Source organism: Melozone crissalis, unplaced genomic scaffold, assembly GCF_028551555.1.
Source record: "Melozone crissalis strain CALT ecotype California unplaced genomic scaffold, PUWL_Pcris_2 ptg000156l_1, whole genome shotgun sequence".
In the NCBI taxonomy this organism is placed as follows: domain Eukaryota; kingdom Metazoa; phylum Chordata; class Aves; order Passeriformes; family Passerellidae; genus Melozone; species Melozone crissalis.
Window position 1 is genome coordinate 562926 of NW_026535927.1, and position 27983 is coordinate 590908.

At 50.9% G+C, this 27983-nt stretch overlaps 1 protein-coding gene across 1 annotated transcript in view; it reads left to right on the forward strand.

The window, feature by feature from the left end:
• LOC128948759 (CUB and sushi domain-containing protein 2-like) overlaps window positions 1–27983 on the forward strand; it is a 138915-nt gene that overhangs the window by 100985 nt on the left and 9947 nt on the right. The window contains exons 35-57 of the mRNA XM_054293521.1: window positions 112–181; window positions 2055–2171; window positions 3267–3476; window positions 4287–4475; window positions 6064–6241; window positions 6831–6976; window positions 7940–8020; window positions 8108–8221; window positions 8846–9034; window positions 9768–9914; window positions 10541–10729; window positions 12066–12251; window positions 14025–14219; window positions 16042–16215; window positions 16942–17115; window positions 18139–18312; window positions 19171–19359; window positions 21565–21738; window positions 22666–22848; window positions 23834–24010; window positions 24298–24477; window positions 26146–26319; window positions 27291–27464. Coding sequence (XP_054149496.1) covers window positions 112–181; window positions 2055–2171; window positions 3267–3476; window positions 4287–4475; window positions 6064–6241; window positions 6831–6976; window positions 7940–8020; window positions 8108–8221; window positions 8846–9034; window positions 9768–9914; window positions 10541–10729; window positions 12066–12251; window positions 14025–14219; window positions 16042–16215; window positions 16942–17115; window positions 18139–18312; window positions 19171–19359; window positions 21565–21738; window positions 22666–22848; window positions 23834–24010; window positions 24298–24477; window positions 26146–26319; window positions 27291–27464 — 3784 coding nt within the window. The remainder of the gene's footprint in view (window positions 1–111; window positions 182–2054; window positions 2172–3266; window positions 3477–4286; window positions 4476–6063; window positions 6242–6830; window positions 6977–7939; window positions 8021–8107; window positions 8222–8845; window positions 9035–9767; window positions 9915–10540; window positions 10730–12065; window positions 12252–14024; window positions 14220–16041; window positions 16216–16941; window positions 17116–18138; window positions 18313–19170; window positions 19360–21564; window positions 21739–22665; window positions 22849–23833; window positions 24011–24297; window positions 24478–26145; window positions 26320–27290; window positions 27465–27983) is intronic.

Sequence of the window (27983 nt, forward strand, 5' to 3'; positions counted from 1 at the left end):
CTGGATCAGATCCATCTTGCAGGGAATTTTTTCCTTCCAGGACACGGAGGGGCTCTCCCCTTTGTTTTCCATCCACCTCCCAAACCCCTGTTTTGTTTTCCATCCCTGCAGGGCCACTCTCACATCTCCTGCATGCCGGGCACGGTGCGCCGCTGGAATTACCCTCCACCCCTCTGCATTGGTAAGGAATCAACTTCTTTCTACCTGGCTGATATTTATAACACTTCCCTAAAATAAAACAAGGCTAAAGAGCTGATTTAGAGAAATTTCAGGTTGGTTTTGCAAGTGTGAGGAAACATTGGGTTGCCAGGGAAATTGTGCCTGAGAAGTCCCCGTGGGCTGCCTGGAGTGCTTTGTTTTGGATGTTACAGATGTGGCTCTAGCACAAAATGTGAAACACAGAATTATCCCCCATTCAGAAGGGAAACCCTCCAATTTCCTCATGCTGGAAGCAGGTTGGTTTTATGGCTGGAGGATTTTTTTCCATCTGAAGCGTGGTTTATTTCTGTGGGATGTGTCTGATACCACCAAAGCTGCTCCTTTCACCGGGGTCTGGTCTCTCCCAGGATCCCAACTTGCTATGGCCACTCTGCTGTCCACAGGTCACTTGTCCAGGTCACTGTTTACCCTCAGATCTGTTCAGATGTTCAGGCCTGGACATTCCATTTTCCCTGTGGAAGAGGCCTGGAGGTGAATGGAACTTGCAGGAGGTTTTTAAAAATTATTTTCAGTCATTTGCTTTTAGCAAATGTAGATGTTTAATATTCATATTGCACATTTTGCAGCTCTGAGAGAGACATTTATGCATTTAATAGCTTTAGTTAACAGTTATTTTGGGCTCCTGCTGTTCCAGCTTACATCATTTGGCTTTAAAGTAATTATAAGAGCCAACAGTTCTTTTATCTGATGATCTGCAGGCCAGGAATAAATGGAGAGATATTTCCAGGAGAATGACTGAGCTAAAGGGCCCGTTCCCCTGGAGCTGCTCTGAATGGAAGCAGAAGTCCTTGGGCTCAGCTGGGAGATCCCAGCATGGAGGAGGATCCCAAAAGCTGCCAAACCACAAGTTTTGTTCTTTGAATCAGCACCAGCCTCCCAACCCAGCAGAATTTTGGCTATGCCTGTATTTTCCCCTCCTTGGGAAAGGCCAGGCTGCTGCAGAGAGGCAGAAAAACATCTGGAGCCACTCCTGGAGGAGTGAATGTCACCTTTGTGGGTGTGACAGTGCTGGGGCTCTGCCCTGTGCCCACCAGAGCCCCTGCTCCAAGCACAGTTTGATTTTCTGCTGGCCTGCTTCCTCCAGCTGCTGGGCACCTAAATAATTCAGCAGCAGTTCTATTAAAGAGCCATTAGGAGGGAAAAGAAAGAGAAATCTTCTGGGAGAAACCTTGTTAGGAGCAGGTCTGGGCTAATGAGATATTGGACAAAGAGCCTGTGCCTGGCTGTCACAGCGAGTTAGAGAACACCTGGCTGGATTCAGCTGGGTGCTGCTGCTGGGACCATGTGGAGGTCATCCAGATAAGTGTGAGGAGGTGCTGTCAGTGCTTCAATTTCATGTGGTGCCTTTTGTAAACATATTTTTGTGCTGCCGTGGCTGGCAGTGGGCTGCAGGCAGCGAGCAAACACTCCGTGCTGGGTTTATCAGTGACAGACTGCCCAGAGATTGGCAGGGGAATGGAGAGGCTGTAACTGGGGTCAGAATAGCATCACTCAGCTTCTTCACAGTCATTCTTTGAGCTGGTGAAGGTGTCAAGAAGTGCTGGTGCCTGGTTTGGTGCAATGTCTGTGGGCAGAGCAGGTGTCCATCCCCTCTGTCACTGCTCACATCTGGCTTTCCATTTCTGGTGGCCCAAACTGGATCCCTGGGCTCAGTCTTCATCTCCTAAGGGCAGGAGAAAGGCACATCCATTCCTGATGTGGCCCTGGAAACTTGGTGCTGGTTCCTTTTTCTCAGCTGAGTCTTTAATTCCTTCATTTCCCATGGCCCTCACCCAGACAAGCCCCTCAGGGATCCTGTGACTGGATCCTGACCATGAACCCTGTTGTTCTTCCAGCCCAGTGTGGAGGAACAGCAGAAGAGATGGAAGGAGTGCTCCTGAGCCCAGGATTCCCGGGAAATTACCCCAGCAACCTGGACTGCACGTGGAGGATCCTGCTGCCTGTGGGGTTTGGTGAGAGAGATGGGTTTGGGTCGGTGCCATCGCAGAAGAGGGGGTGAAAAATCAGAGAATCCCTGACTGGTTTGGGTTGGGAAGAACCTCAAGATCATCTCATTCCACTCCCTGCCAGGGAAATTATCCCAAAGTGCTCCAAGCCCCAGCCTGGGGCACTGCCAGGGATCCAGGGGCAGCCACAGCTGCTGTGGGCACCCTAAACCAGGACTTCCCCACCTTCCCAGGGAGGAATTCCTTCCTAAGCTCCACTCCAAAGCTCCTCTGTGTCAGTTTGAGGGTTTGCCCTGTGTCCCCAGGGCAGTTAAAGTCCTGCTGAGTGCCCAGGGTGTCCTGGGCTGTGCAGGTGGGCAGTGATGGGGTTGGAGCTGGGATTGGTATTGGGATTAAAACAAGGGTTAGAGCTGGGGTTGGAGCTGATGTTGCGGTTGGGGTTGGAGCTGGGATTGGAACTGGGAATGGTGTTGGGATTGAAACCAGGGTTAGAGCTGGGGTTGGTGCTGATGTTGGGGTTGGAACTGAGTTTAAAGCTGGGGTTGGGACCAGGGTTGGTACTGCTGTTGGAGCTGGGGTTAGTAATGATGTTGATGCTGGTGTTGGAGCTGGGTTTGGTATTGGGATTGGAGCTGGGGTTGGTGCTGACTTTTGGGTTGAGATTGGAACTGGGTTTGGTATTGGGATTGGAGCCATGGTTGGTGCTGATCTTGCATTTGGTGCTGCTGTTAGAGCTGAGGTTAGTGCTGGGGTTGGTGCTGGGGTTGGAGCTGGGGTTGGTATTGAGATTGAAGCTGGGGTTGATGCTGATGTTTTGGTTGGTGCTGCTGTTGGAGCTGGCTTAAAGCTGGGGTTGGAGCTGGGTTTGGTATTGGGATTGGAGCTGGGGTTGATGCTGGTGTTGGGGTTGGTTCTGCTATTGGAGCTGGGGTTGGTGCTGATATTGGGGTTGGTGCTGGTCTTGGAGTTGGAGTTAGTCTGATGTTGGAGCTGGGTTTGGTATTGGGATTGGAGCTGGGATTAGTGCTGCTGTTGGAGCTGGTGCCGGTGCAAAACCTCAGCTGCAATTTTAGAGCCCAACTCCTCCTTCCCCCTCTGCAGGTGCCCACATCCAGTTCCTGAACTTCTCCACGGAGCCCAACCACGACTTTGTGGAGATCCGGAACGGGCCCTACGACACCAGCAGCGTCATCGGGCGCTTCAGCGGCGCCGAGCTGCCCGGCTCGCTGCTCTCCACCTCCCACGAGACCACCGTGTACTTCCACAGCGACCACTCCCAGAACAAACCCGGCTTCAAGCTGGAGTACCAGGGTGAGCAGGGACAGCCCTGCCCCGGGGGTGGCGGTTCTTGAGTTAACTCTGTGGTGGTTGAGTTAATTCTGTGGTTGTTGAGTTGACTCCATGGTTGTTGAGTTAGCTTCATGGTTGTTGAGTTAGCTCCATGGTTGTTGAGTTAATTCCATTAATTCTGTGGTTATTGAGCCCATTCCATGGTTGTTGAGTTAACTCTGTGGTTGTTGAGTTGAATTAATTTCGTGGCTGTTGAGTTGAGTTAATTCTGTGATTGTTGAGTTAACTCCGTGTTTGTTAACTCCGTGGTTGTTGATTTAATTCAGTGGTTGTTGAGTTAATTCAGTGGTTATTGAGTTAACTCCATGGTTGTTGAGTTAACTCCATGGTTGTTGAGGTAATTCCATGATTGTTGAGTTAATTCCGTTAATTCCATGGTTGTTGAATTAATTCCATGGTTGTTGAGTTAACTCCTTGGTTGCTGAGTTAACTCCGTGGTTGTTGAGTTAATTCTGTGGTTGTTGAGTTAACTCCATGCTTGTTGAGTTAACTGCATGGTTGCTGAGTTAATTCTGTGGTTATTGAGTTTATTCAGTGGCTGTTGAGTTAACTCCATGGTTGCTGAGTTAACTCTGTGGTTGCTGAGTCAACTCCATGGTTGTTGACTCCAAACCTCCCTGGGCACCCCCTTCCAACCCTTTCCATGGAGAAATTCCTCCTGAACTCCATCCTGCCCCTCCCCTGGCACAGCTTGAGACCATTTCTCCTTGCCCTGTCCCTTTTTCCCTGAGAAATAAAACACAAACACAAATTCCCATTGTGTTTCCCCAGCCTACGAGCTGCAGGAATGCCCCGACCCGGAGCCCTTTGCCAACGGCGTGGTGAGAGGAGCTGGCTACAACGTCGGCCAGTCCATCTCCTTCGAGTGCCTGCCTGGCTACCAGCTCATCGGGCACCCCGTGCTCACCTGCCAGCACGGCACCAACAGGAACTGGGACCACCCCCTGCCCAGGTGTGAAGGTACGGCCTGGGCTCACCTGGGCACCTTGGGATGCTCTGGGAGCAAAGGTGTGGCTGGGAATGAGCTCTTGGAGGGATCCACGAGGTGTTTTGGTGAACATTTGGGGTGTTTTGGCAGCTTCTGAGGGAGGTTTGAGTCTTGGGGAGTCTTGAGCACCAACAGGAACTGGGATCACTCCCTGCCCAGGTGTAAAGGTACGGCCTGGGCTCACCTGGGCACAGCACTTCAGCTCCTTGGGATGGGCTGGGATTGCTCTGGGAGCAAAGGTGTGGCTGGGAATGAGCTCTTGGAGGGATCTATGAGGTGTTCTGGTGAATATTTGGGGTGTTTTGGCAGCTTCTGAGGGAGGTTTGAGTCTTGGGGAGTCTTGAGCACCAGCAGGAACTGGGATCACTCCCTGCCCAGGTGTGAAGGTACGGCCTGGGCTCACCTGGGCACGGCGCTTCAGCTCCTTGGGATGCTCTGGGAGCAAAGACATGGCTGGGAATGGGCTCTTGGAGGGATCCATGAGGTATTTTGGTGAATATTTGGGGTGTTTTGGCAGCTTCTGATGGGGGTCTTGGGGAGTCTTGAGCACCAACAGGAACTGGGATCACCCCCTGCCCAGGTGTGAAGGTACGGCCTGGGCTCACCTGGGCATGGCACTTCAGCTCCTTGGGATGGGCTGGGATTGCTCTGGGAGCAAAGGTGTGGATGGGAATGAGCTCTTGGAAGGAAATGTGGTCTCCATGAGGTGTTTTGGTGAATATTTGGGGTGTTTCAAGGGGTTTGAGTCTTGGGGTGCGGTTGAGGAGAATCTGTGTCTCACCTTCCTGCTGGAGCTGTTATTTCTGTATGGCACAGTCCAGGGGCCTTGGAGTGATAATTCCTTGCTGCTTTATTCCCTCAACAACACCCAGCTTCCATTGATCTAGCTCTGATAAATAAAAATAATCACTGATAAAAGAGTATTGCAGCTCTGAGGACTCTGGGTGTGTCCCTGTCTGCCTCCTTCATGGGTATCTCCTGAATGATCCAGGTGGGAGATCCTCAGGAATCTTCCAAGGTGGTTTTTCTTCTGAAAGCTGTGCTCAGAGGACTCTGCAGGCTGAAGATTCACAATCCAGGCATCCAAACTCATCCAAATTCTCTTTTCCCCCCCCCCCCCTCATGGCTGTTTCAGCCTTTCACCCCTCGGGCTGCTGGCCGGAATTCTGTGGGATTTGCTTCCAGAAGGGTTTCAGGTGAACCTTTGAGAAGTTCAGAGCTGCTTATTGAAGATTTCCCAGCCCATTTCCCAGGAGCACTGACCTTTATGCCAGCACTGGCTCTGCAGGAGCTGTGCAAGGAGGGAGAGAGGTGATATTTGCCCTCTTGTAAGTCCTTGAACCCCAGAGAACACAAAGAGCTGAATCCTCAGCTGCTCTTTCAGTGCTTGCAGCAGAGAGGAATTATTTCAGGCAAGTTAGGACAAAATCTGGATTTTTCTGTATGCAGAATTGTTACTTTTGTACAAAAAAAAAAAAAAAAGGAATAAAAATGGGATATAAGGATGTTTTAAGGGGATATTTCCTCACTGGGTTTGTGTTTCTCTCTGCTTCCCTGCAGTGCCTTGTGGGGGCAATGTCACAGCCCAGAATGGGACGGTTTACTCTCCTGGCTTCCCCAACCAGTACCCAAATTCCCAGGATTGCACCTGGCTGCTGACAGTGCCCGTGGGATATGGGATCCACCTGAACTTCACCCTGCTGCAGACAGAGCCCTACAACGACTTCATCACTGTCTGGTGGGTGCAGGGGGTCACTCCAAGGACTCATTTTGGGAAATAATCCTGGCTTTGAAGCAGCAGCAACTGAGAATGGGACCCCTGGGATCCCCTTTGCAAGCTGGGAGCTTCTGGTGTTTTGGAGAAGAGAAGAGAAATTAAAAATTTTTTGAGCTTTCTTTCAATATGAATAAATAAAAATATTATTTATAATGATAATCTCCATTATTTATTAAGAATGGAGATTATCAGCTTCAGGTAGCCACTCTGATTAAAGGGTTTGTGACCAAAGTTTGAGCTTTTGGCACTCAAAGTCTGACCTTCAGAATATCCCCTGGTATTCTGGAGGGGATATTCAGAATCCATTATTTGCTGGGCAAACAGGGAGTGAAATTCCTTTGGGAAACAGGTCCTAATTCCTCAGTTTTTGAGGTTAAAAGTGAAATTTGTGTTTCTGATTGTCCAGCTGGGAGCCAGGAGAAGTTGTAGGGGTTTAACTGGAGCAGGGGTTGTGAAATGTGGATGCGGGAAAAGGGAAGGAAAGCCTAGGTTGGGTTCCTAGGCTTAAATCCTTGGAAAAATCAATTTTTCCTTGTGTTCCTGCCATCAGGGACGGGCCCCAGCAAACAGCCCCACAGCTGGGGGTGTTCACAGGCAACTCAGCCAAGAAATCTGCCCAGAGCTCCTCCAACCAGGTCCTGCTGAAATTCCACAGCGACGGCGCCAACGGGGGCATCTTCGCCATCTACTTCTATGGTCTGAGCTGCTGCTTCCCTTGGGGGGGGGAAATGTTGGGAATATTGGGAATAGATCTGGGAATATGCAAAAAAAATACTCTTTTATCCCGAGTTTTCCACAGTTTTTCAGCCCAGTTTTTTTTTTTAATGAAGTTTTTCAGGCTGGGTTTCCCAAGGAAGTTTTTCAGACGAGTTTTTCTCCACAAGGTTTATCAAACCAAGTTTTTTTCCAGGAAGTTTTTCAGCCCAGTTTCTTTTTCCATAAAATTTTTCAAACCAGTTTTGTTCCAGGAAGTTTTTCAGCCCACTTTTTTCCCCCAAACTTTATCAAACCAAGTTTTTTCCAGGAAGTTTTTCAGTCCATTTTTTTTCCCACAAAATCTTTCCAACCAGTTTTTTCTAGGAAGTTTTTCAGCCCAGTTTTTTCCAGAAAGATTTTCAGCCCATTTATATTTTTTCCCCCACAAAATTTTTCAAACCAATTTTTTTCCAGGAAGTTTTTCAGCTCAATTTTTTTTTTTCCACTAAGTCTTTCAAACCAGTTTTTTTCTAGGAAGTTTTTAGTCCTGGAATCTCCTTGTGGAAAAGGAGGAATTTTCTGGTGGAAAGGGAGGGATTTTCTGGTGGAAAAGAAGGGTTTTCCTTGTGGGGAAAGAGCAATTTCTTTGTGGAAAGGGAGGATTTTCCTTATAGAAAAGGAGGAATTTCCTGGTGGAGAGGGAGGAATATCCTAATGGAGAGAGAGGAATTTCCTGATGGAAAGGGAGGAATTTCATTGTGGAAGGGGAGGAATTTCCTTATGGAGAGGGAGGAATTTCATTGTGGAAAGGGAGGAATTTCCTAATGGAGAGGGAGGATTTTCCTGGTGGAAAGGGAGGAATTTCCTTATAAAAAAAGGAGAATTTCCTGGTGGAAAGGGAGGAATTTCCCTGCTTCCATCAGGGCTGTGTTCATGATGTTCTGCTCCTCCCTTGCTTTCCAGCTTTCCAGCTTTTCCGCTGCCAGCCTCCCACCATGGTTCCCAATGCCGAGATCATCACAGAGAACGAGGAGTTCAACATTGGTAAAGCCTTCCCTCATCCTCCTCATCCTCATTCCAGTTTTTTAATTGCATTTCCCCCTCCCATCCCTGTTTTCCATCCCTTCCCAGGTGACATTGTCAGGTACCGCTGCCTCCCTGGCTTCACCCTCATTGGGAACGAAATCCTCACCTGCAAACTGGGCACCCACCTGCAGTTTGAGGGACCCCCACCCACCTGTGAAGGTAAAAAATCCATAAATCCCACATTTCCCTGCTCAGGGAAGGAGCTGGGGGAGGTTTGTTGGCACATTTTTCATCCTTGGGATTCATTTTCCCGTTTTTAGGAGTGTGGGATTTTTGGGAGGAGGGAGTGAGACCCTCCCTGAGCAGGAATTGGAGTTCTCATGTCCAGTTTGGGATCCCATTTTGGGATTCTTTGAGCCCCAGGGATCAAGGCAGTGGGAATGGTTTGTTGGCTTTGCTGCTTCTTGTTCCTGTGAGAAAATTGTTGGGATTTGTGGGATTTTGGGATTCTTTGAGCCCCAGGGATCAAGGCATTGGGAATGGTTTGTTGGCTGCTTTTTGCTCCTTTCTTTGAGTGTGACAGTTTTTGGGATTTGTGGGATATGGGGATTCTTTGAGCCCCAGGGATCAAAGCAGTGGGAATGGTTAGTTGGCTTTGCTGCTTTTTGCTCCTTTCCTTAAGTGTGACGATTTTTGGGATTTGGGGATTCTTTGAGCCCCAGGGATCAAGGAGTGCAGGGGTCGTGCTCTGCCTTGAGCTGGCTCATCAGGACAGACCCCTTGTGCTTCCATCCTTCCTCTGAAAAATGTTCATTCCCACTGAATGTCCATCTCCATCCCCAGTGCACTGCCCCATGAACCAGCTGATGACGGATTCCACCGGGGTGATCCTGAGCCAGAGCTTCCTGGGGAGCTACCCCCACTTCCAGACCTGCTCCTGGGTGGTGAAGGTGGAGCCAGGCTACAACATCTCCCTCACCATCGAGTACTTCCTCAGCGAGAAGCAGTTCGATGAGTTTGAAATCTTTGATGGTGAGAGATTCCCTCCCCTTTCCATCCCAAATCCTCCTGGGGTTCCATGATCCCAACCAGTCAAGGGGGAAGGAGCATTCCAGGGCCAGCTTCCCACCTGGAAACTCCTGCTTGCCTTCCAGAAAGTTCCTCACTGATTCCTGGCATAAGGAAACAGCTGCAATTTGATTTTTTGGGATGGATCTGAAGGATTTTTCCAAGGGGGAGGAGTTGGGTGTGACGGTGTTCACAGGGGTCCCAGGATGAGGGAAGAGATGAGGATCTGACTCCATGTTTCAGAAGGCTTGATTTATTATTTTATTATATATATATTATATTAAAGAATACTATACTAAGCTATACTAAAGAATACAGAAAGGATACTTACAAGCTAAAAAGATAATAATGAAAACTCGTGACTCTTTCCAGAGTCCTGACACAGCTTGGCTCTGATTGGCCAAAAAGTGAAAACAACTCACAGCAGATATCAATGAAACAATCACCTGTGGGTAAACAATCTCCAAACACATTCCAGATGAGCAAAACACAGGAGAAGCAAATAAGAAAAGAATTGTTTTCCTTTTTAAACACATTCCAATGGAGCAAAACACAGGCGAAGCAAATCAGAGAATTATTATTTTCCTTTTTCTCTGAGGCTTCTCAGCTTCCCAGGAGAAAAATCCTGGGATTTTTCAAAAAAATGTGAATGCCACACTGTGACTTGTCCCTTTTCCCTGTCCCCTGTTCCTGGCAGGTCCCTCAGGGCAGAGCCCCCTGCTGCTGTCCCTCAGTGGGAATTACTCAGCCCCTCTGACCGTCACCAGCAGCGGGAACAGCGTTTTCCTGCGCTGGTCCTCCGACCATGCCTACAACAGGAAAGGCTTCAAAATCCGCTACTCTGGTGAGTCCCAGCTGCCTCTGCCAGCAGCAGGAGCAGCTCCAGAGCCGGGAGGATCCGTGGGATTCCTGCAGAGATCCAGCTGGCAGGGCAGGAGCTGCCAAGGCAGGGAAGGGACAAAGCCGGGCACGTTCCAAGTTGGGAGGTTGGGAAAGGCAGGGTCTGTCCAGGAGAAACCTTGGAGCTTTGGCTCAGTCTCAACCAATCTGTAACAATCAGGATTGTGGGATCACAGTCAGGAGAAATTCCAGGGAGAAACCTTGGAGCTTTGGCTCATTTCCCAACCACTCCTCAGAACCAGAAGCCTGATGTGGAGAGTCATTGATGCCAGGGAATGGATATTGGGAAAGGTTTCTGGATGAGGAGGTGGCCAGGCACTGGAAAAGTCTGTCCAGGCTTTTCTCAGCAAATGAATTAAGGAATATTCAATTACCAGGAATGACTCCTTATTCCTGGAGCTGGCTGAGGCTCAGATCAGAGCCCCGTGCTCCATCCCTGCTTCGACTCCGCGTTTATCCATCGCCGATTTTTGTTTTGGGGATTTTGGGGAAGCTCGGTGTAATTCCTGGGAGTGGGAAGGGAATGACCCTGCTGCTGACTGGTTTTCTTTTCCCTGCCCTCCTTGCCAGCTCCCTACTGCAGCCTCCCCCAGCCCCCAGCCCACGGGATGATCCTGAGCCACTCCGGGCTGCGCCCCGGCAGCTCCGTGCGCTTCGGCTGCGACGCCGGCTACCGCCTGGTGGGACACAGCACCTCCACCTGCAGCCAGCACCCCCAGGGCCACTTCCACTGGAGGGAAGCCATCCCCCTGTGCCAAGGTGAGAGCAGGGACACGCTGGGATCGAGTTCTGAGAGTCCCTGGAAAAGCAGGGGGAAAAAAAATAAATATTGGAATTGGGTAATGTTGGGAGCAGGCTCGGAGCGCTGAGGGTGATCCTCGTCTGCAGGGGTTTGGGAATAGATGGCAAAGAGGGAAAGGAATGACTGGGAGCTGGAAAAGGTTGGATTTTCCAGGTGCTTTCTGTTCCCTGGGAGAGCCATTGTATTCAGCCTGGCACCCAGCACCCCCAGGGCCACTTCCACTGGAGGGAAGCCATCCCCCTGTGCCAAAGTGAGAGCAGGGATGGGTTGGGATCAAGTTCTGAGAGTCCCTGGAAAAGCAGTGAAAAAGAATCAACATTGGAATTGGGTAATTGGGTGTTGAGAACCAGCTCGGAGCGCTGAGGGTTATCCTCGTCTGCAAGACTTTGGGAATAGATGGCAAAGAGGGAAGGGAATGACTGGGAGCTGGAAAAGAGCAGCAGGGAAAAAGTTGGATTTTCCAGGTGCTTTCTGTTCCCTGGGAGAGCCATTGGTATTCAGCCTGGCAGCCTGTCTAGACATCAGGCCTTGGAGAGGGATTGACCAGCCCTGAGCTCGCTGCAGTGACACTCCTGTCACCATCAGTGCCAACAGGGATGGAGCTGCTGACACCTCTCAGAATTCACCTGCCAGCTGCTCTGGGATCCTGCTCCATGCTGGGGCAGGAATGGGACAAAACCTGAGCCTTGCATGGCAAATGCAAATTAAGTAGAACGATAGAGAGTTTATCACGGGGTGAAAAAGTAGATTTTGGGGTTTTTAGAATGGGGGTTCAGGGGGCAAGATGGAGGAATCTGGGTGTGTCCAGCCTTTCTCCTTCTTCTTCTTGGCCTCCATCTTCTGCTGTGATGGTGGCACTTTTAGATTGGTTTAGAGTAGAAGCTCGCTGTCTAACATAGGTGATAGGCATTGGAAAGTTATTGTAAATAATGTACACATAGGTTTTAGTATAAAAAGATAACAACACTGCCCTGGGGGTGGCCAGAGTGTCTTGGACTGTCTTGCTGAGCAAACCTCGGCTGGAAAGGAGAAAGAATTTTATAGATAAGATACAATAAACAACCTTGAGAATGAGAACTGAAGAGCCCTGACTCCTTCTTCAAGCGCCAGACTGGGAAAAGAGACTTTCTAACACATCTTGGGGTCACTCTGAGCAGCTAGAGGCCCCGACAATCCTTTATGAAGGGTGGGCACTCCCAGTAGGAAAGTTCGGGATCCAGGATTGCAATTTGGGATAAAACCACCAGCTCCCTGATTTTTATTTTTTGTTTAAGATGTGTTTTCTCTTCCCAGCTCTCTCCTGTGGCATTCCCAGAGCCCCAAGGAACGGGGTTGTCTTTGGGAAGGAGTACACGGTGGGCACCAAGGCCGTGTACCAGTGCAATGAGGGATTCCAGCTGCAGCCGGGCGCCGAGCCCAGCACCGAGTGCCTGCAGGATGGAGTGTGGAGCAACGGGAACCAGCCCCCTCTGTGCCTGGGTGAGTGGGGACTGGGGCTGCCCAGACAGCAGGGAGGCCTTTGGGGCTGCCTAAGACACAGGCCAAACAAAAGTTAAAAGTATAAAGCAGTTCTATTTATTGAAGGGTTTTCAGGTACATTTAGGGCTGATGAAGCTCCCCAGGGGCTGCACCCAAAATGGACAATGGGTCATAGTTTTTCACACTTTTATAAGTTTAACCCCCAACATGCCAATGGATCAATCTCCCAATTAACTTCAGTTAACAAAGTCATTTTCACAGAAAGAGTGGTCAAATACTGGAATCATCTAGCCAGGGAGGTGGTGGAGTCACCATCCCTCAATGTGTTTAAAAAAAGACTGGATGTGGCACTTGGTGCCATGATCTAGTTGAGGTGTTAGAACATGGGTTGGACTCGATGATCTTAAAGGTCTCTTCCAACCTAGAAATTCTGTGATTCCGTGATTTACCCCAAGTTTGCTCCCCCAAACCCACTTGTGTTTCCATTTCTCAAGGCCTGAGACAATGAGGTGTCCTTGATTCCCATTTTATGATTTTAACCCCATTGCAAGGCATTTTTCTCTTTGGGTTTCAGGCAACATCACCACTTACAACATTATCCACAAAATTTTCCTTTTAATTCTCAACAACAGCCTCACCAGGGGATACATCCCTTGTGGTGGTGTTCACAGGGGTCCCAGGACGAAGGAAGAGATGAGAATCTTGACTCCAGGTTTCAGAAGGCTGATTTATTATTTTATGATATATATTATATTAAAAGAAAATAATATACTAAAAGAATAGAAGAAAGGATTTCATCAGAAGGCTGGAAAAGGAAGGGAGAGGAATGATAATAAAATCTTGTGACTGGCCAGAGAGTCCAAGACAGCTGGGCTGTGATTGGCCATTAATTAAAAACAACCACATGAGACCAATCACCAATCACCTGTTGCATTCCACAGCAGCAGATAACCATTGTTTACATTTCATTTCTGAGACCTCTCAGCTTCTCAGGAGAAAAAATCCTGGCAAAAAGATTTTTCATAAACCATGCCCATGACACACCCCTCATTAAAAACCCACCACACTGGGACTTTTTTGGCGGGGTTAAAACCTCACTGAACCATCTCTGTGTGCCACTTTCCCTGTGCCATTTCCCGCGTGCCATTTCCCCTGTGCCATTTCCTGTGTGCCATTTTCCCTGTGCCATTTTCCCTGTGCCATTTCCCTTGTGCCATTTCCTTTGTGCCATTTCCCGCGTGCCATTTTCCACGTGCCATTTTCCCTGTGCCATTTTCCCTGTGCCATTTCCCTTGTGCCATTTCCCATGTGCCATTTACCGCGTGCCATTTCCCATGCACCATTTCCCCTGTGCCACTTCTGTGTGCCATTTCCCACGTGCCATTTCCTGTGTTCCATTTCCCGTGTGCCATTTCCTTTGTGCCATTTCCCGCGTGCCATTTTCCACGTGCCATTTTCCCTGTGCCATTTCCTGTATGCCATTTCCCTTGTGCCATTTCCTTTGTGCCATTTCCTTTGTGCCATTTTCCCTGCACCATTTCCCGCGTGCCCTTTTCCCTGTGCCATTTCCCTTGTGCCATTTCCCATGTGCCATTTACCGCGTGCCATTTCCCACGTGCCATTTCCTGTGTTCCATTTCCCGTGTGCCATTTCCCACGTGCCATTTCCCGCGTTCCATTTCCCATGTCCCATTTCCCTTGTGCCATTTCCCATGGCCCATTTCCCACGTGCCATTTCCCATGTCCCATTTCCCCTGTTCCATTCCCCCCTCAGCTGTGACGTGCCCCGACGTGGGCAGCATCGCGGTGGAGCACGGCCGCTGGCGCCTCACCTACGAGGTGCAGTACCACTACAACGCCCAGCTGATGCTCATCTGCGACCCTGGCTACTACTACACGGGCCAGAGGGTCATCCGCTGCCAGGCCAACGGCACCTGGAGCATCGGGCAGCCCGTGCCCACCTGCAAAAGTAAGGGCAGGGGCGCCCCAGGGTGGCACCGGGGGCTGGGGTTGGGTTTGGGGTCAGTAAATGCCAAGCTGGGGGGATTCAGGGTGGTGCTGGTGGGTGATCGTACTTTGGGTACAGGATGGGATGGTTTGGTGCAGATTGGGGAGGAAATTGGTGCAGATTTTGGGAGGAAGTCACCAGGGACTGGTTTTGTGATTGGGCTCAATAAATGCCAGCCTTGGGGGTTTCAGGGTGTTGCTGATGGGTGACCATGGATAATCAAGGAGATGGTGTCCTTTGGGTACAGGATGGAATGGTTTGGTGCAGATTTTGGGAGGAAATCCATTCCTGGAAGGGCAGGGAGTGGCTGGGATGGATTTCACAGAGCAGCATCGCCAGGAGCTGGTTTTGTGTTTGGGGTCAGCAAATCCCAGCCCTGAGGGTTTCAGGATGATGCTGGTGGGTAATCATGGCTAACCAAGGAGATGGTGCCCTTTGGGTACAGGATGGGATGGTTTGGTGCAGATTTTGGGAGCAAATCTATCCCTGTGAGGGCAGGTTGGTGCTGGGATGGATTTCCCAGAGGAGCTGTGGCTGCCCCATCCCTTCCAACCTACCCTATCCCTGTTGGAGCAAACTGGGATCATGGAAGGTGTCGTCTCTGCTGTGGGGTAGAACTCAATTACTCTCGTCAGCAGCTGAGGCAGAGACAGCAGAGCTGCTGGAAGGGATTGGGATGCAGGGAGATGCCTGGAAGTGAATCCTGGTTTAATCCCAGCACTTCCCTGGGATCTGAAGCCCTTCAGCTCAGCTGTTGCTGTGGGGTCCCAGCAGCTTCTCTGCCACAGCTGCTCTGAAGTCAGGGCTTTTAAGGAGGGAAAATAAAGAATTCTGCTGTCAAGCCTCAGCTCTCACACAAACACCAGGTTTACAAGGGTAACAGTGTCACCTGCAAATCAAACCCAACGGGGCACGCCAGCAGCTCTCAGTTGTTCTGACACCACTGCTGTGCTTTGCATCTCTCCCTTTGTCAGAGGTGCAGGGTTTTTCTCTCCAAGTGCAGACAGAGGCAGCAAAGCCTCTCCTTCCCTGCTGCCTGCCTTTGTTTGTGGAGCTGTGACTGCTGGTGTGGGTGACAGATGTGCTTCTCCCCCTGCCAGCTCTTCCTCTGGATCCGGGAGCAGGAGCCTGACCTCCTTTTGTTCCCTCAGCCTTATTGCCACCTAAATCCAAGTGACAGCATCTTGGCAGCGCCCCGAGGTCAGCAGCACCCAGCGGGAGCTCTGCAGGCTTGGCAGAGCTTGAAGGCAGAGAAAATGAAGATAAAACCAAGAGTTCTGAGGGGGAGGTTGGGATTGCAGAGGCTCCTGCATCCCACAAACCCAGCTGGGATCTGCAGATCTTGGGATTTTGGATTGTGGGGGAAAGCTGGGTGTCACTTTTAATTATGAACTTTGTGCCATTCCAAGGTCAGGGCTTGGAGCAGCCTGGCCTAGTGGGAGATGTCCCCACTCATGGCCTTTAAGGTCCCTTCCATGATTCTGTGGGGTTTCTGGGAATCAGGCTTAATGACAGAAAAATATTCCTCTGTGAGGAAGCTCTGGTGTGAAAAACTCCTTTGGTTCTTTCCCAGCCTGTCTTTAGTGTTCCCCTGTATCCTGAAGCATAAATATGAACAGCTCTTATTTTTGTCACCTCATCTTACATGGCTCTGGAATGATCACAATTCCTGGAATTATTTAATGAACTTTCCCACTCCAGCAGCAACTCCTGGTGCTGTGCCTGGATGCATTCCTTCAAAACCCAGCCTGTTCTCTCACTTATCCTTTGGGATCTGTCCTAGTTATCTCCTGTGGGGACCTGCCCACGCCTCCCAACGGGAACAAGATCGGGACCCTCACCAGCTACGGGGCCACTGCCATCTTCTCCTGCAACACTGGCTACACCCTGGTGGGCTCCCGGGTCAGGGAGTGCATGGCCAACGGGCTCTGGAGCGGGGCTGAGGTCAGGTGTCTGGGTAGGTACCTTTGGGATGCTCCTGCGGCATCCACGGGTGTGGGAAAGGCTCCTTGGGAGGGAACACTGCCCCATCCCTGAAAGTGTCCAAGGAGAGGTTGGAGAGGATGGCCAGGGATGGTGGAAGGTGTCCCTGTGGACAACCCTTATGTTCCCTTCCAACCCAAACCAATCTGGGCATCATGAACCCCATCCATGCCCAGAGAAGCTGTGGCTGCCCCATCCACAGCTGGAAGTGTCCAAGGAGAGCTTGGACAGGGCTTGGAGTAACCAGGGATGGTGGAAAGTGTCCCTGTGGACAACCCTTATGTTCCCTTCCAACCTAAACCAGTCAGGGCATTGTGAACCCCCATCCCTGCCCAGAGAAGCTGTGGCTGCCCCATCCCTGGAAGAGTCCAAGGAGAGGTTGGACAGGCTGACTTGGCATGGTGGAAGGTGTCCCTGTGGACAACCCTTATGTTCCCTTCCAACCCAAACCAATCTGGGCATCTCCAAACCTCATCCATGCCCAGAAAAGCTGTGGCTGCCCCATCCACAGCTGGAAGTGTCCAAGGAGAGGTTGGATTTGACATGGTAGAGGTGTCCCTATGGACAACCCTTGCATTCCCTTGCAACCCATCCCGGTCTGGGCTTCTCCTCACCCCAAACCCGCAGAGATCCCCCGATGCCCTTTGGGGACACCTTTGCTGGGCTCTCCAGCTGATTGCTGCCGTTCTGTCCCCTCCAGCCGGGCACTGTGGCGTGCCCAGCCCCATTGTGAACGGGCAGATCAACGGGGAGAACTACAACTACCGTGGCAGCGTGGTGTACCAGTGCCAGCCCGGCTTCCGCCTCATCGGCATGTCCGTGCGCATCTGCCAGCAGGACCACCGCTGGTCCGGGAAAACGCCTGTCTGTGTGCGTAAGTATTGTCATTGCTTCACCCTGGGGGGACATCCCGGCCTGGAAGGGGCTGGGGAAGGGGTTGGGGAAGGGGCTGGGCAGAGCTCACACCCCCAAAGTGTGGGGTGGTTGAGGTATGAGGTGGTTGTGCTGCGCGCGCGTTCGGGGTGTTTTGCTATCAAGACTCCATTTTGTTCATGCAGGAAAAAACCTATTCTTTATTCACACAACTCATTTTTATGCAGTTTTACAGACCTCATGTGTCTTTCCAATTGGTTAGTAGCTTTCTGGCTAATTACTTTATTGGTCTGTGTCCATCAAATCTTTCTGTTCTTAAATTCTTGTGTGCGTCAGTACTTGTCATTCCTTCAGCCCTGAGGGGACATCCCAGCCTGGAGGGCCTGGAAGGGGCTGGGCAGAGCTCACACCCTCGAGGTGTGGGGTGGCCATGCACACACCTTTGGGGTGTTTTTTTATCAAGACTCCATTTTCTTCATGCAGGAAAAAACCCATTCTTTATTCACATAACTCATTTTTATGTAGTTTTAGTCACACACCTCACGTGTGACTCCAATTGGTTGGTAGGTTTCTTGCCAGTTATTCTGTTGGTGAGTAAAAGGTATTTTACTTGTCCATCAAATCTTTCTGTTCTTAAATTCTTGTGTTCATCAGTACTTGTCATTCCTTCAGCCCAGGGGGGACAGGGAGAGAGGGAGGGAACAACAGAGTTTGGATGCGTGGGGTGGTGTGGGGTTAAGAGCAGGAGCTGGGATTTTTGGAGAGGGATGTGTGGTGTAAATCAGTGGGATCCTGGCACTCGGCTGCCTGGAGAGGGATGCAGGGAATTCCTGGAGCAAATAAAACCTAAAAAAATCCCTTTTTTTCAATGTCATCCTGTATCTCAACAGAGAAGCCCCAAATCTTTGGGGTTTGGGATTGATGTGGCGGTTTTTATGCTCTCCTACCTTCACATCTTTTTCCAATGAATAATCCACTTTTCTCCAGGAATAAATCCAGTGACATTTCCATTTTGTCCTTGCAGCCATCACCTGTGGCCACCCTGGCAACCCCCCCAATGGCCTCACCCAGGGCTCCCAGTTCAACCTCAACGACGTGGCCAAATTCCAGTGCAACCCCGGATTCCGCCTGGAGGGAGCTTCCCAATCCCAGTGCCTGGCCAACGGCCAGTGGAGCAGCACCCTGCCCTCCTGCCGAGGTCAGTCTGGCCTTCCCTGGGGATTCTCCATGATCCCAAGCCAGAAATCCCTGGAAACCACCCAGGGGATGTGGTTGGAGATGCCAGGGATGCTGTAAATCCCACGGGATTTCCTCACCTCAATGCGTTCTCCAAGGAGTTGGAGCGTGTTGGAAATTTGGGATCAGACCCAAATTTGGGCTCAGAGGGTGTTAAAGGCAGGCACAGATCAGATCAGATTTGGGATCAGACCCAAATTTGGGCTCAGAGGGTGTTAAAGGCAGGCACAGCCCTACAAACACGCCCTGGTGGTCACAATCCATGTCCATGGAAAATCAGGATCTCTCCTCTGCTCCCCCCCAAATCACCTTGTCCAACCTCCTCGTTTATCTTCCCAGGAAATATCTTCCCACAGCTTTGTGCAGAGCCCTTTTCCCTCTTTCCCCATGGGATCAGCACTCAGATTCACTTCCCAAATCCCCTCCCCTCCCTGCACTCCCTCCCTCTGCATCTCCCTAATCCAGGATCTCTGGCCATGCTGGATTATCAATTATTCCCAAAAAAATCCCGGTTTGGGATCAGTTATTCCCAGCTGGATAATCTCAATCCCAATTTGGAGATCCAGCCTCTGCTGCTGGGTGACAACCTGCAGGATTGCCTGGACTCCCTTTTTCACAAGAAATTTTTCCACTCCCACCCTCAAAAATCTCGGAGAAAAAAAAAAATCTCAGAGAAAAAATCTCGGGAAAAAAATCTTAAATCAGCATAAAATCTTCAACTTCCCACCAATTTTTTTTTTTTTTTTTTAAACCCCACATTTTCTGCCTCACTTTTCGCTTCCCATTATTTTCTGGGTGTTGTTCTGTTGTCTGTTTGCAGTTGTGAACTGTTCTGACCCCGGGCACCTGGAAAACAGCGTGCGGCAAGTGCAGCCGAGCGGCCCGCACAGGTTCAGCTTCGGCACCACCGTGTCCTATCAGTGCAGCCACGGATTTTATCTGTTGGGGACGCACGTCCTGACGTGCCAGGGCGATGGCACGTGGGACAGAGCCCTCCCCCAGTGCCTTTGTAAGTGGCCCCAACCCCTCTCCCTGTCCAGCGCATCTCGTGGGGGTCAGCAGGATTCGTGAGGGAAAATCCATCCCAAAAAAAATCCCCACAAAAAAATCCACGTGGGAATGGTCCCAGTGGTTTCAGGAGTTTCCTAGGGAGGGGGTTTTGGGGTTGAGGAGAGGATCCTCCTGGAGGCATTCTCTGTGTAGGGAAAGGCAGATCCCAATGGGTTTGGGGGTTCCAGGTGGAATCCTGATGGGTTTTGGGGTTGAGGAGAGGATCCTCCTGGAGGGCATTCTCAGGAAACGGTGGATCCTGATGGATTTTAGGGTTTGAAGAGAGGATTCTGCTGGAGGGGTTTCTCTGTGTAGGGACAGGTGGATCCCAGTGGATTTGGGGGCGTTCCAGGTGGAATCCCAATGAATTTTGGGGTTTGAAGAAAGAATTCTGGTGGAGGAGGTCCTCTGTCTCGGGACAGGCAGATCCTGATGCATTTTGGGGGTTTCAGGTGGAATCCTGATGTGTTTTAGGGTTTGAGGAGAGGATACTGGTGGAGGGGGTTCTCTTTGTGAGGACACATGAATCCCAGTGGATTTTAGGGGTTCCAGGTGGAATCCCAATGAATTTTGGGATTTGAGGGGAGGATACTGCTGGAGAGGGTTCTCTATGTAGAGACAGGTGGATTCCATTGGATTTTAGGGGTTCCAGGTGGAATCCTAATGAATTTTAGGGTTTGAGGAAAAGGGACATTCTCTGTGTAGGGACAGGTAGATCCTGATGGATTTTGTGGGATTCCAGGTGGAATTCCTATGGGTTTTGGGGTTTGAGGAGAGGATCCTGCTGGAGGCATTCTCTATATAGGAACAGGCAGATCCCAATGAATTTTGGGGATTCTGAGTGGAATCCTAATGAATTTTGGGGTTTGAGGAAAGGACCCTGATAAGGACATTCTTTGTAGGGAGAGGTGCATCCTGATGCATTTTGGGGGATTCTGGGTGGAATTCTAATGAATTTTGGGGTTTGAGGAAAGGATCCTGCTGGAAGGCATTCTCTATGTAGGGACGGGTGGATCCTGATGGATTTTGGGGATTCCAGGTGGAATCCCAATGAATTTTGGGGTTCGAGGAGAGGATCCTGCTAGGGACATTCTCTATGTAGGGCCAGGTGGATCCTGATGGATTTTGGGGGTTTCAGGTGGAATCCCAATGAATTTTGGGGTTTGAGGAGAGGATCCTGCTAGGGACGTTCTCTTTGTAAGGACAGGCAGATCCCAATGGATTTTGGGTGTTCCAGGTGGAATCCTGATGGGTTGTGGGGTTTGAGGAGAGGATCCTGCTGGGATAGTGCAGGTGGAGAGGGCAGGAGCAGCTCTGGAGCACAGGGAGAGCTCACCTGAGTGGCTGAGGGTACACCTGGGTGAGTGAGGACTCACCTGAGTGAGTGAGTCTCAATCTTACACTGGGAATTTGGGATCCAGAGTGGATTTTAGCTGCCTTAGGGAGGTGCAGGCAGGAGCAGCCCCACCCCAGCATGACCATTTTGTCCCTTTGGGCACCAAACCAGCTGCAATCCCATTCCCTGCCCAACTCCAGAAATTCCAATTGGCTTGAGCTGTTCCAAAGCTGGGATTGTTCCTTTTGTTTTTCCCACGTTTCTCCCTCCACACCAAATCCTACCAAGCAGTTTTGGGCACGTTTTCCTTTCCTTTTGTCCTCTCCTCACCCCTTGCATGGATCCTGGGGAGCTGGTGAGTGATGATCCATGTTCCCACAGCCGGGAGGGAATTCCTGTTAAAACCCCAATCCCAGGTTCCCTCAGCCTCCTTGAGTACAAGGGATCTCCTTCCTCCATTTTATCTCGCAGAAAACGTTGGGATTTGGAGGATTTGTTGACATTTGGAAACCCAGGTCAATTTTACCACTGATTCCTTGGATTCCTGGGTTTCAAAGTTTAAAAAAAAAGGAGATTTTCTTATGTTTTTGTTTCCTGTGTGTTGAACTTCCCTGTGAGGATGGGGAGGCTTTGGCACATGTGCCAAGAGCAGCTGGGACTGTCCTCATCCCTGGAAGTGTCCAAGGCCAGGCTGGACAGGGCTTGGAGCAACCAGGGATAGGGAAAAGCGTCCCTGCCCATGGAAAGGAGTGGCACTAACTGACATTTAAGGTCCCCCCAAGCCAGAATTCTGGATCCCCGGGTGCTGAAGCCGTGTCTCTGTTGCAGTGGTGTCCTGTGGCCACCCCGGGTCCCCTCCCCACGCGCAGATCTCGGGGGACAAGCACACGGTGGGCTCCGTGGTCAGGTACAGCTGCCTGGGCCGGCGCACGCTGGTGGGCAATGCCACGAGGATGTGCCAGCTGGACGGGCGCTGGAGCGGCTCCCTGCCACACTGCTCGGGTGAGGGGGCTTGGGAAGGGCCCTGGGGGGCACACAGACATGGTCACCTGTTCATGGTCACCTGTTCATGGTCATCTGTTCTTGGTCAGCTGTTCTTCGTCACCTGTTCATGGTCACCTGGCTATGGTCATCCATTTATGGTCACCCAGCCACAGTCAGCTGGCCATGGTCACCTGTTTGTTGTCACCCATTCATGGTCATCCCTTCTTGGTCACCTGTTCATGGTCACTGCCATTCATGGTCACCCAGCCACAGTCAGCTGGCCATGGTCACCTGTTCGTGGTCACCCAGACACCATCACCTGTTCATGGTCACCTGTTCTTGGTCACCTGTTCGTGGTCACCCAGATACCATCAGCTGGCCATGGTCACCCGTTCATGGTCACCTGTTCTTGGTCACCTGGTCATGGTCACCCAGACACCATCAGCTGGCCATGGTCACTCGTTCATGGTCACCCATCCATTGTCATCACCTCCCACCCATCATCACCTACTCTTGTGCCTTGAGGAGGAGGCACCTCCCTCCCCTTCCCTTACCTGAACTTCCCTTCCCTGGACACCCCCAACCCTTCCCTTTTCCCCTTTTCTCTTTTCCCCTTTTCCCCTTTTCCCCTTTTCCCTTCCCTTCCTCCCACGCTCCAACCCTCCTTGTTCCCTCACTTCCAGCTGCTCAGGGCTGGCTTGGAGCACGTGGGAATTCCTTCACGGAGGGGAAACATCCCTGGGGCTGATGCTGGAGCCTCCACCTTGGGATTCAGGAATTGTGGCCATGTTTGCATCCATCTCAAAACCAGGGGGGCTCACGGAATCAGGGAATGTTTAATTTGGAGTTCCACTGCTCTGCTGGGGGTGGAATTCCCGGTGAGGGTGACAAGGGACAGGAGCCTCCATCCCTGGTGGCTGTGGTGACTCTGTGCTCTCCTGGCAGGGGGCAGCCAGGGCGTGTGTGGCGACCCCGGGATCCCTTCGCACGGGATCGGGCTGGGGGACGCCTTCGACGTGGGCAGCGTGGTGCGGTTCAGCTGCGAGCCCGGCTACTCCCTGCGCGGCTCCTCCAAGAGGGTCTGCCACGCCAACGGCTCCTGGAGCGGCACGCAGCCCGAGTGCGAAGGTACTGCTGCGACACGGGGCTCTTCTGTGTCCCCAGAATCACTCTGATGTCTCCAGGGCTGTTCTGGTGTCCCTAGGACTGCCCCGGTGTTCCCAGAGCTGCCCTGTTGTCCCCAGAGCTGTTCCACTATCCTCAGGACTGCCCCAGTGTCCCCAGAATTGCTCTGATGTCCCCCGAGCTGCCCCAGTGTCCCCAGAGCTCTTCTGGTGTCCCCAGGACTGCCCAGGTGTCCCCAGAATTACTCTGATGTCCCCCGAGCTGCCCCAGTGTCCCCAGTACTGTTCTGGTGTCCCCAGAGCTGCCCCAGTGTCCCCAGAGCTGTTCTGGTGTCCCCAGAGCTGCCCCAGTGTCCCCAGAGTTGTTCTGGTGTCCCCAGGACTATCCCGGTGTCCCCAGAATTGCTCTGATGTCCCCAGAGCTGCCCCAGTGTCCCCAGAATTGCTCTGATGCCCTCAGCGCTGCCCTGGTGTCCTCAGGACTGCCCCGGTGTCCCCAGAGCTATTCTGGTGTCCCCAGAGCTGCCCTGGTGTCTCCAGAACACCTCCAGTGTCCCCAGAGCTGCCCTGGGGTCCCCAGGACTGCCCAGGTGTCCCCAGAATTACTCTGATGTCACCAGAGCTGCCCCAGTGTCCCCAGAGTTATTCTGGTGTCCCCAGAGCTGCCCCGGTGTCCCCAGAACTGCCCCAGTGTCCCCAGAATTGCTCTGATGTCCCCCAGCTGCCCCAATGTCCCCAGGACTGTTCTATTGTCCCCAGAGCTATTCTCATGTCCCCAGAGCTGTCCTGGTGTCCCCAGAACTGCTCTAGTGTCCCCAGAATGGCTCTGGTGTCCCCAGAACTGTTCTCATGTCCCCAGAAGTGTTCTCATGTCCTCAGAACTTGCCTTTCCTGAGCACAGGCAATGCAGGAGGAACCCCTCGGAGCCCTGGGGGTCGGTTTGTGGTTTCTGGGTGATTTTAATTGAATTTCCCCGTTTCCCCTGGCACTGATTTCCTGCGGGAACCCCGGGACTCCCAGCAACGCCAGGGTGATCTTCAACGACGGCCTGGTGTTCTCCAGCTCCATCATCTACCAGTGCAGGGAGGGTTATTACTCCACTGGGGTGCTGAGCAGGCACTGCACCGTCAATGGCACCTGGACTGGGACCAGCCCCGAGTGCACTGGTGAGCACTGGTGGCGCCTCTGGTTTTAACTTTTATATTTCTCAGGTTCTGTGCTGCTTTGGTGTGTGGGTCTGGGCTTCATATCAGGGATGGTGAGCTCTGTGCACAGAGCAGGGAGACAAAACAATTCCTGCTCCAGCTGGGCACCAAGGACAAATGAACCAAATCGCAGGCTGCAAACCTGCTCCACATTTAACTGGTTAAACCCCACCTGGAAAAAAACATTCAGGACCATCCCAGGCGTGGTTCCAGCTGCCAGAAATTCTCCTTTTTCCCTTCCTTGGCAGTGATCAACTGTGGAGACCCCGGCGTGCCGGCCAATGGGCTGAGGCTGGGCAGTGACTTCACCTACAACAAATCCGTGGTGTTCCAGTGCACTCCTGGCTTCATGATGGAGTCAGACAGAGCTGCTGCCCTCACCTGCACCAAAGACCGCACCTGGAACGGCACCAAACCCGTCTGCAAGGGTAAGGAACCCTGCAGGACACAAGTTTTGGAGGCCACCAGAGTTTCCATGAAAGCCTGGCTGGGCGTTCCTCATCTCCCTCATTCCACACACAAAGTTTGGCATTTGTCAGGGAAGCAGCAACGCCTTGCTGTGCTCAGGGCTATCAATCTGTGCCTGGCAGGGAGGGAAGGAGTTGCTGCTCTCCTTCAAAGCCCAGGGAGTAAAGTGATTTTGCACAAAAAACTCGGATCAAGCTCAGATGAAATATTGTGTTTTTCCAGCAGACGCTGTGCTGGCATCACCCAGAAACATCTGAAAAATGTTCCCTGCGAGTCTTTTCATTATTCTGAGATGGCTCCTGTGGTTCAGAGATAGAAAAGGGAAATAGGAAAGCAGTGGCTGGGCAGGCTGGATCTGTTTTCCTGACCCCCCAGCACAGATAAAATGTGTGGCAGCATCGCTGCATTCCTTTAAAAATCTGGAAAATTCACCTGTCACGGAACTGATATAAAAACAGGCCACATAAAAACCCTCAAATGCGCTCCAGCTCCTTCAGAGGCTGTAAAGAGCAATTCTTCCTCTCCTTTTTCATCCTCTGCACTGAGCAAATGCTGCAGAAATGATCCAGAATGTGGCCAAGAGTCTCATTTGGAGGCACAGGTTTGGCTGCTCTGAGCTGAAGAGCAGAGCGCTGCAAAAATGTCATCTCCAAACACCCCAGAGTGGGTGAAAACCCGACAGGTTGTGGCTTCAACTGCTCGTCTGAGCCTCAGCCAGGTTGTCCAAAATGTGTGAATCTTCGGGGAAATCGGGGATGAGCTTTCACACCATGTCAGGGCAGATTTTTACCTTCAGCTGGGAACGAGCGTTGACTTCAAAATCGGATTTGTGGAGATGCTGAGGGAAAAGTTCTTCCCCCAGAGGGTGGTGGGGCACTGAGCAGAGCCCCAGGATCTCAAGGAATGTTTGGACAACGCTCTCAGGGATGCACAGGGGGGGATTTTGGGGTGTCTGTGCAGGGCCAGGGCTTGGATGATCCTCATGGATCCCTTCCCATGGGATATTTCATTATTTGGGATTGAACTGCAAACTTTGAAGGGTTTGACCCCACTTTGTGCCAATCCTGGGAGATGCTCTTGGAGAGCAGGAGGTGACTTTGCACCTAGGTGGAATTTGCTTGTTAATGGAAATAATTAAGAAGTGGAGAGACCTGACTCTTCCTTTTCCTTTTCCTTTTCCTTTTCCTTTTCCTTTTCCTTTTCCTTTTCCTTTTCCTTTTCCTTTTTTCCTTGTCCTATTCCTTCTCCTCCTTTTCTTGTCCTCCTTTTCCTCCTTCTTCTCCTTCTTCTCCTCCTCCTTCTTTTCCTCCTTCTTCTTCTCCTTCTCCTCCTTCTTTTCCTCCTTTTCCTCCTTTTCCTCCTTTTCCTCCGTTTCCTCATTTTCTTCCTTTTCTCCCTTTTCTCCATTTTCTCCCTTTTCTCCCTTTTCCTTCTTCTCCTTCTCCTCCTTCTCCTTCTTTTCCATTTCCTTCTTTTCCTCCTCTTCTTCCTTCTTCTCCTTCTTCTTCTTCTCCTTCTTCTTCTTCTTCTCCTTTTCCTCCTTCTTCTCCTCCTCCTTCTTCTCTTTGTCATCCTCCTTTTCCATTTCCTCCTTTTCCTCCTTCTCCTTCTTTTTCCTCCTCCCCCAGCCATCACCTGCAGAGCTCCCCAGGCCATTCCCAACGGGAAGGTGGTGGGGTCAGATTTCAGCTGGGGTTCCAGCATCAGCTACGCCTGCCTGGAGGGTTACCAGCTGTCCCTGCCCGCCGTGCTCACCTGCGAGGGCAACGGCTCCTGGAGCGGGGAGATCCCCCAGTGCTTCCGTGAGTAGCCACCTGCCCTCTCCTCCACCAGGATTCTGCTTCAAATCCAGCTTTTTAGGGCTTTTTCCAAGTTTTTTCCCCAAGCTCTGTGTCACTGAGCAGCTCAGGGTTTAGAGGGATCTTGCTGTGCTTCGTGCCCCGTTCATAAATGGAGTTTTCCAGCAGCTGGAGTGGGAATTTTTGGTGCTATGGGGATGGTTCAAGAGTTTGGAGCCAAAGTCTGGCTGCTCTCCCACCTCCTTCATGGCTTGGTTTTTTGGGAGCCTTGCTTTGGCATCTGTGAAGTGCAGGCGGGGACACAGGTGGTCACTCTACCCCTTGTGACAGAAGGGTGATGCCACATTTGGGATGAATCCAGGCATTTTCCATGTTCCTGCCTACAAAACATCCTCAAAACTGGGTGTTTGACCTCAGTGACTCAGTCTTCTGCAATCAGCACTCCTGGAACTGCCAAAAAAATCTTTTAGCAAAAGGCACCGTGTTGCAGCAGAAGTTGGGAATGTTTTGTGAAGGCTGGGTGGGTTTGATGCAACAGCAAACACCAAAAAAAAAAGAGAATTAAAAAAAAGGAATTAGCATCTCCTGGTGCTAAAGGCAGCTCTGAGTCCCTTTTCCAGCTGCACAATATCCATTTTCATATTAAATCCCACAAAACCCCTCACTGTTCCTCACACCTTTCCCAGGATCCGGGATAATTAGTGGGCTTTCCGTGTGATACAGAGCCAAGGAACAAAGTGACACCGTGCAATTAGGGGAGAGAAAAAAGAGGGGGGAAAAAAAGGCAAATCCGGGGGAGAAGGTGGAAGTTAATTAACAACCATGGACAAAAGGAGATAATTACAAGGAATGCAGCCAGCAGCACCTTCAGCCACCCCTGATTCCCGAGCTGATCATGGAGTTGGATGGGCTGTGATGGGATGTGGCATTCCTGGGGGCTCTGTGGCCACCTCCCTGTCCCTTTGCTGTTGCAGCCGTGTTCTGTGGGGACCCGGGCACCCCAGCCCAGGGCAGGAGGGAGGACAGAGGCTTCACCTACCGCTCGTCCGTGTCCTTCTCCTGCCTGGCCCCGCTGGTGCTCGTGGGGTCGGCGCGCAGGTTCTGCCAGTCCGACGGCACCTGGAGCGGGACCCAGCCCAGCTGCATCGGTAAGGGGGGCTCAGTGAAGGCTTTGGGGGCTCAGTGAAGGGTTTGGGGGCTCCCTTCACCTCCAGTCCCAACCCCTTGGGGGTCCTTGGAGGTCAGGATGGGAGCAGAGGGCAGAGAGGAGAGCGGGGTGACCGTGGTGCTTTGTTGTGGTGTTGTGAGGGTCCCCAGGATGGGGTGAGAGATGGGAATTGACTCCCAAGTTCTCAGAAAGCTGATTTATTATATTATGAAATTATATTAAATATATATTATATTAAATATATTAAATATATATTATATTATATTATATTATATTATATTATATTACATTATTAACTGATACTATATTATGAACTTATAATATATTTTATATATATTATATTAAACATTATTTATTATGTATATATTAATATAATTATAATTGTATTTATATATATAATTATAATAATAAATTTATTATAAATATTATATAAATATATATTTTATATATATACTTAAATATGTATTATATATAAATATACTAATTAAATATAATATGT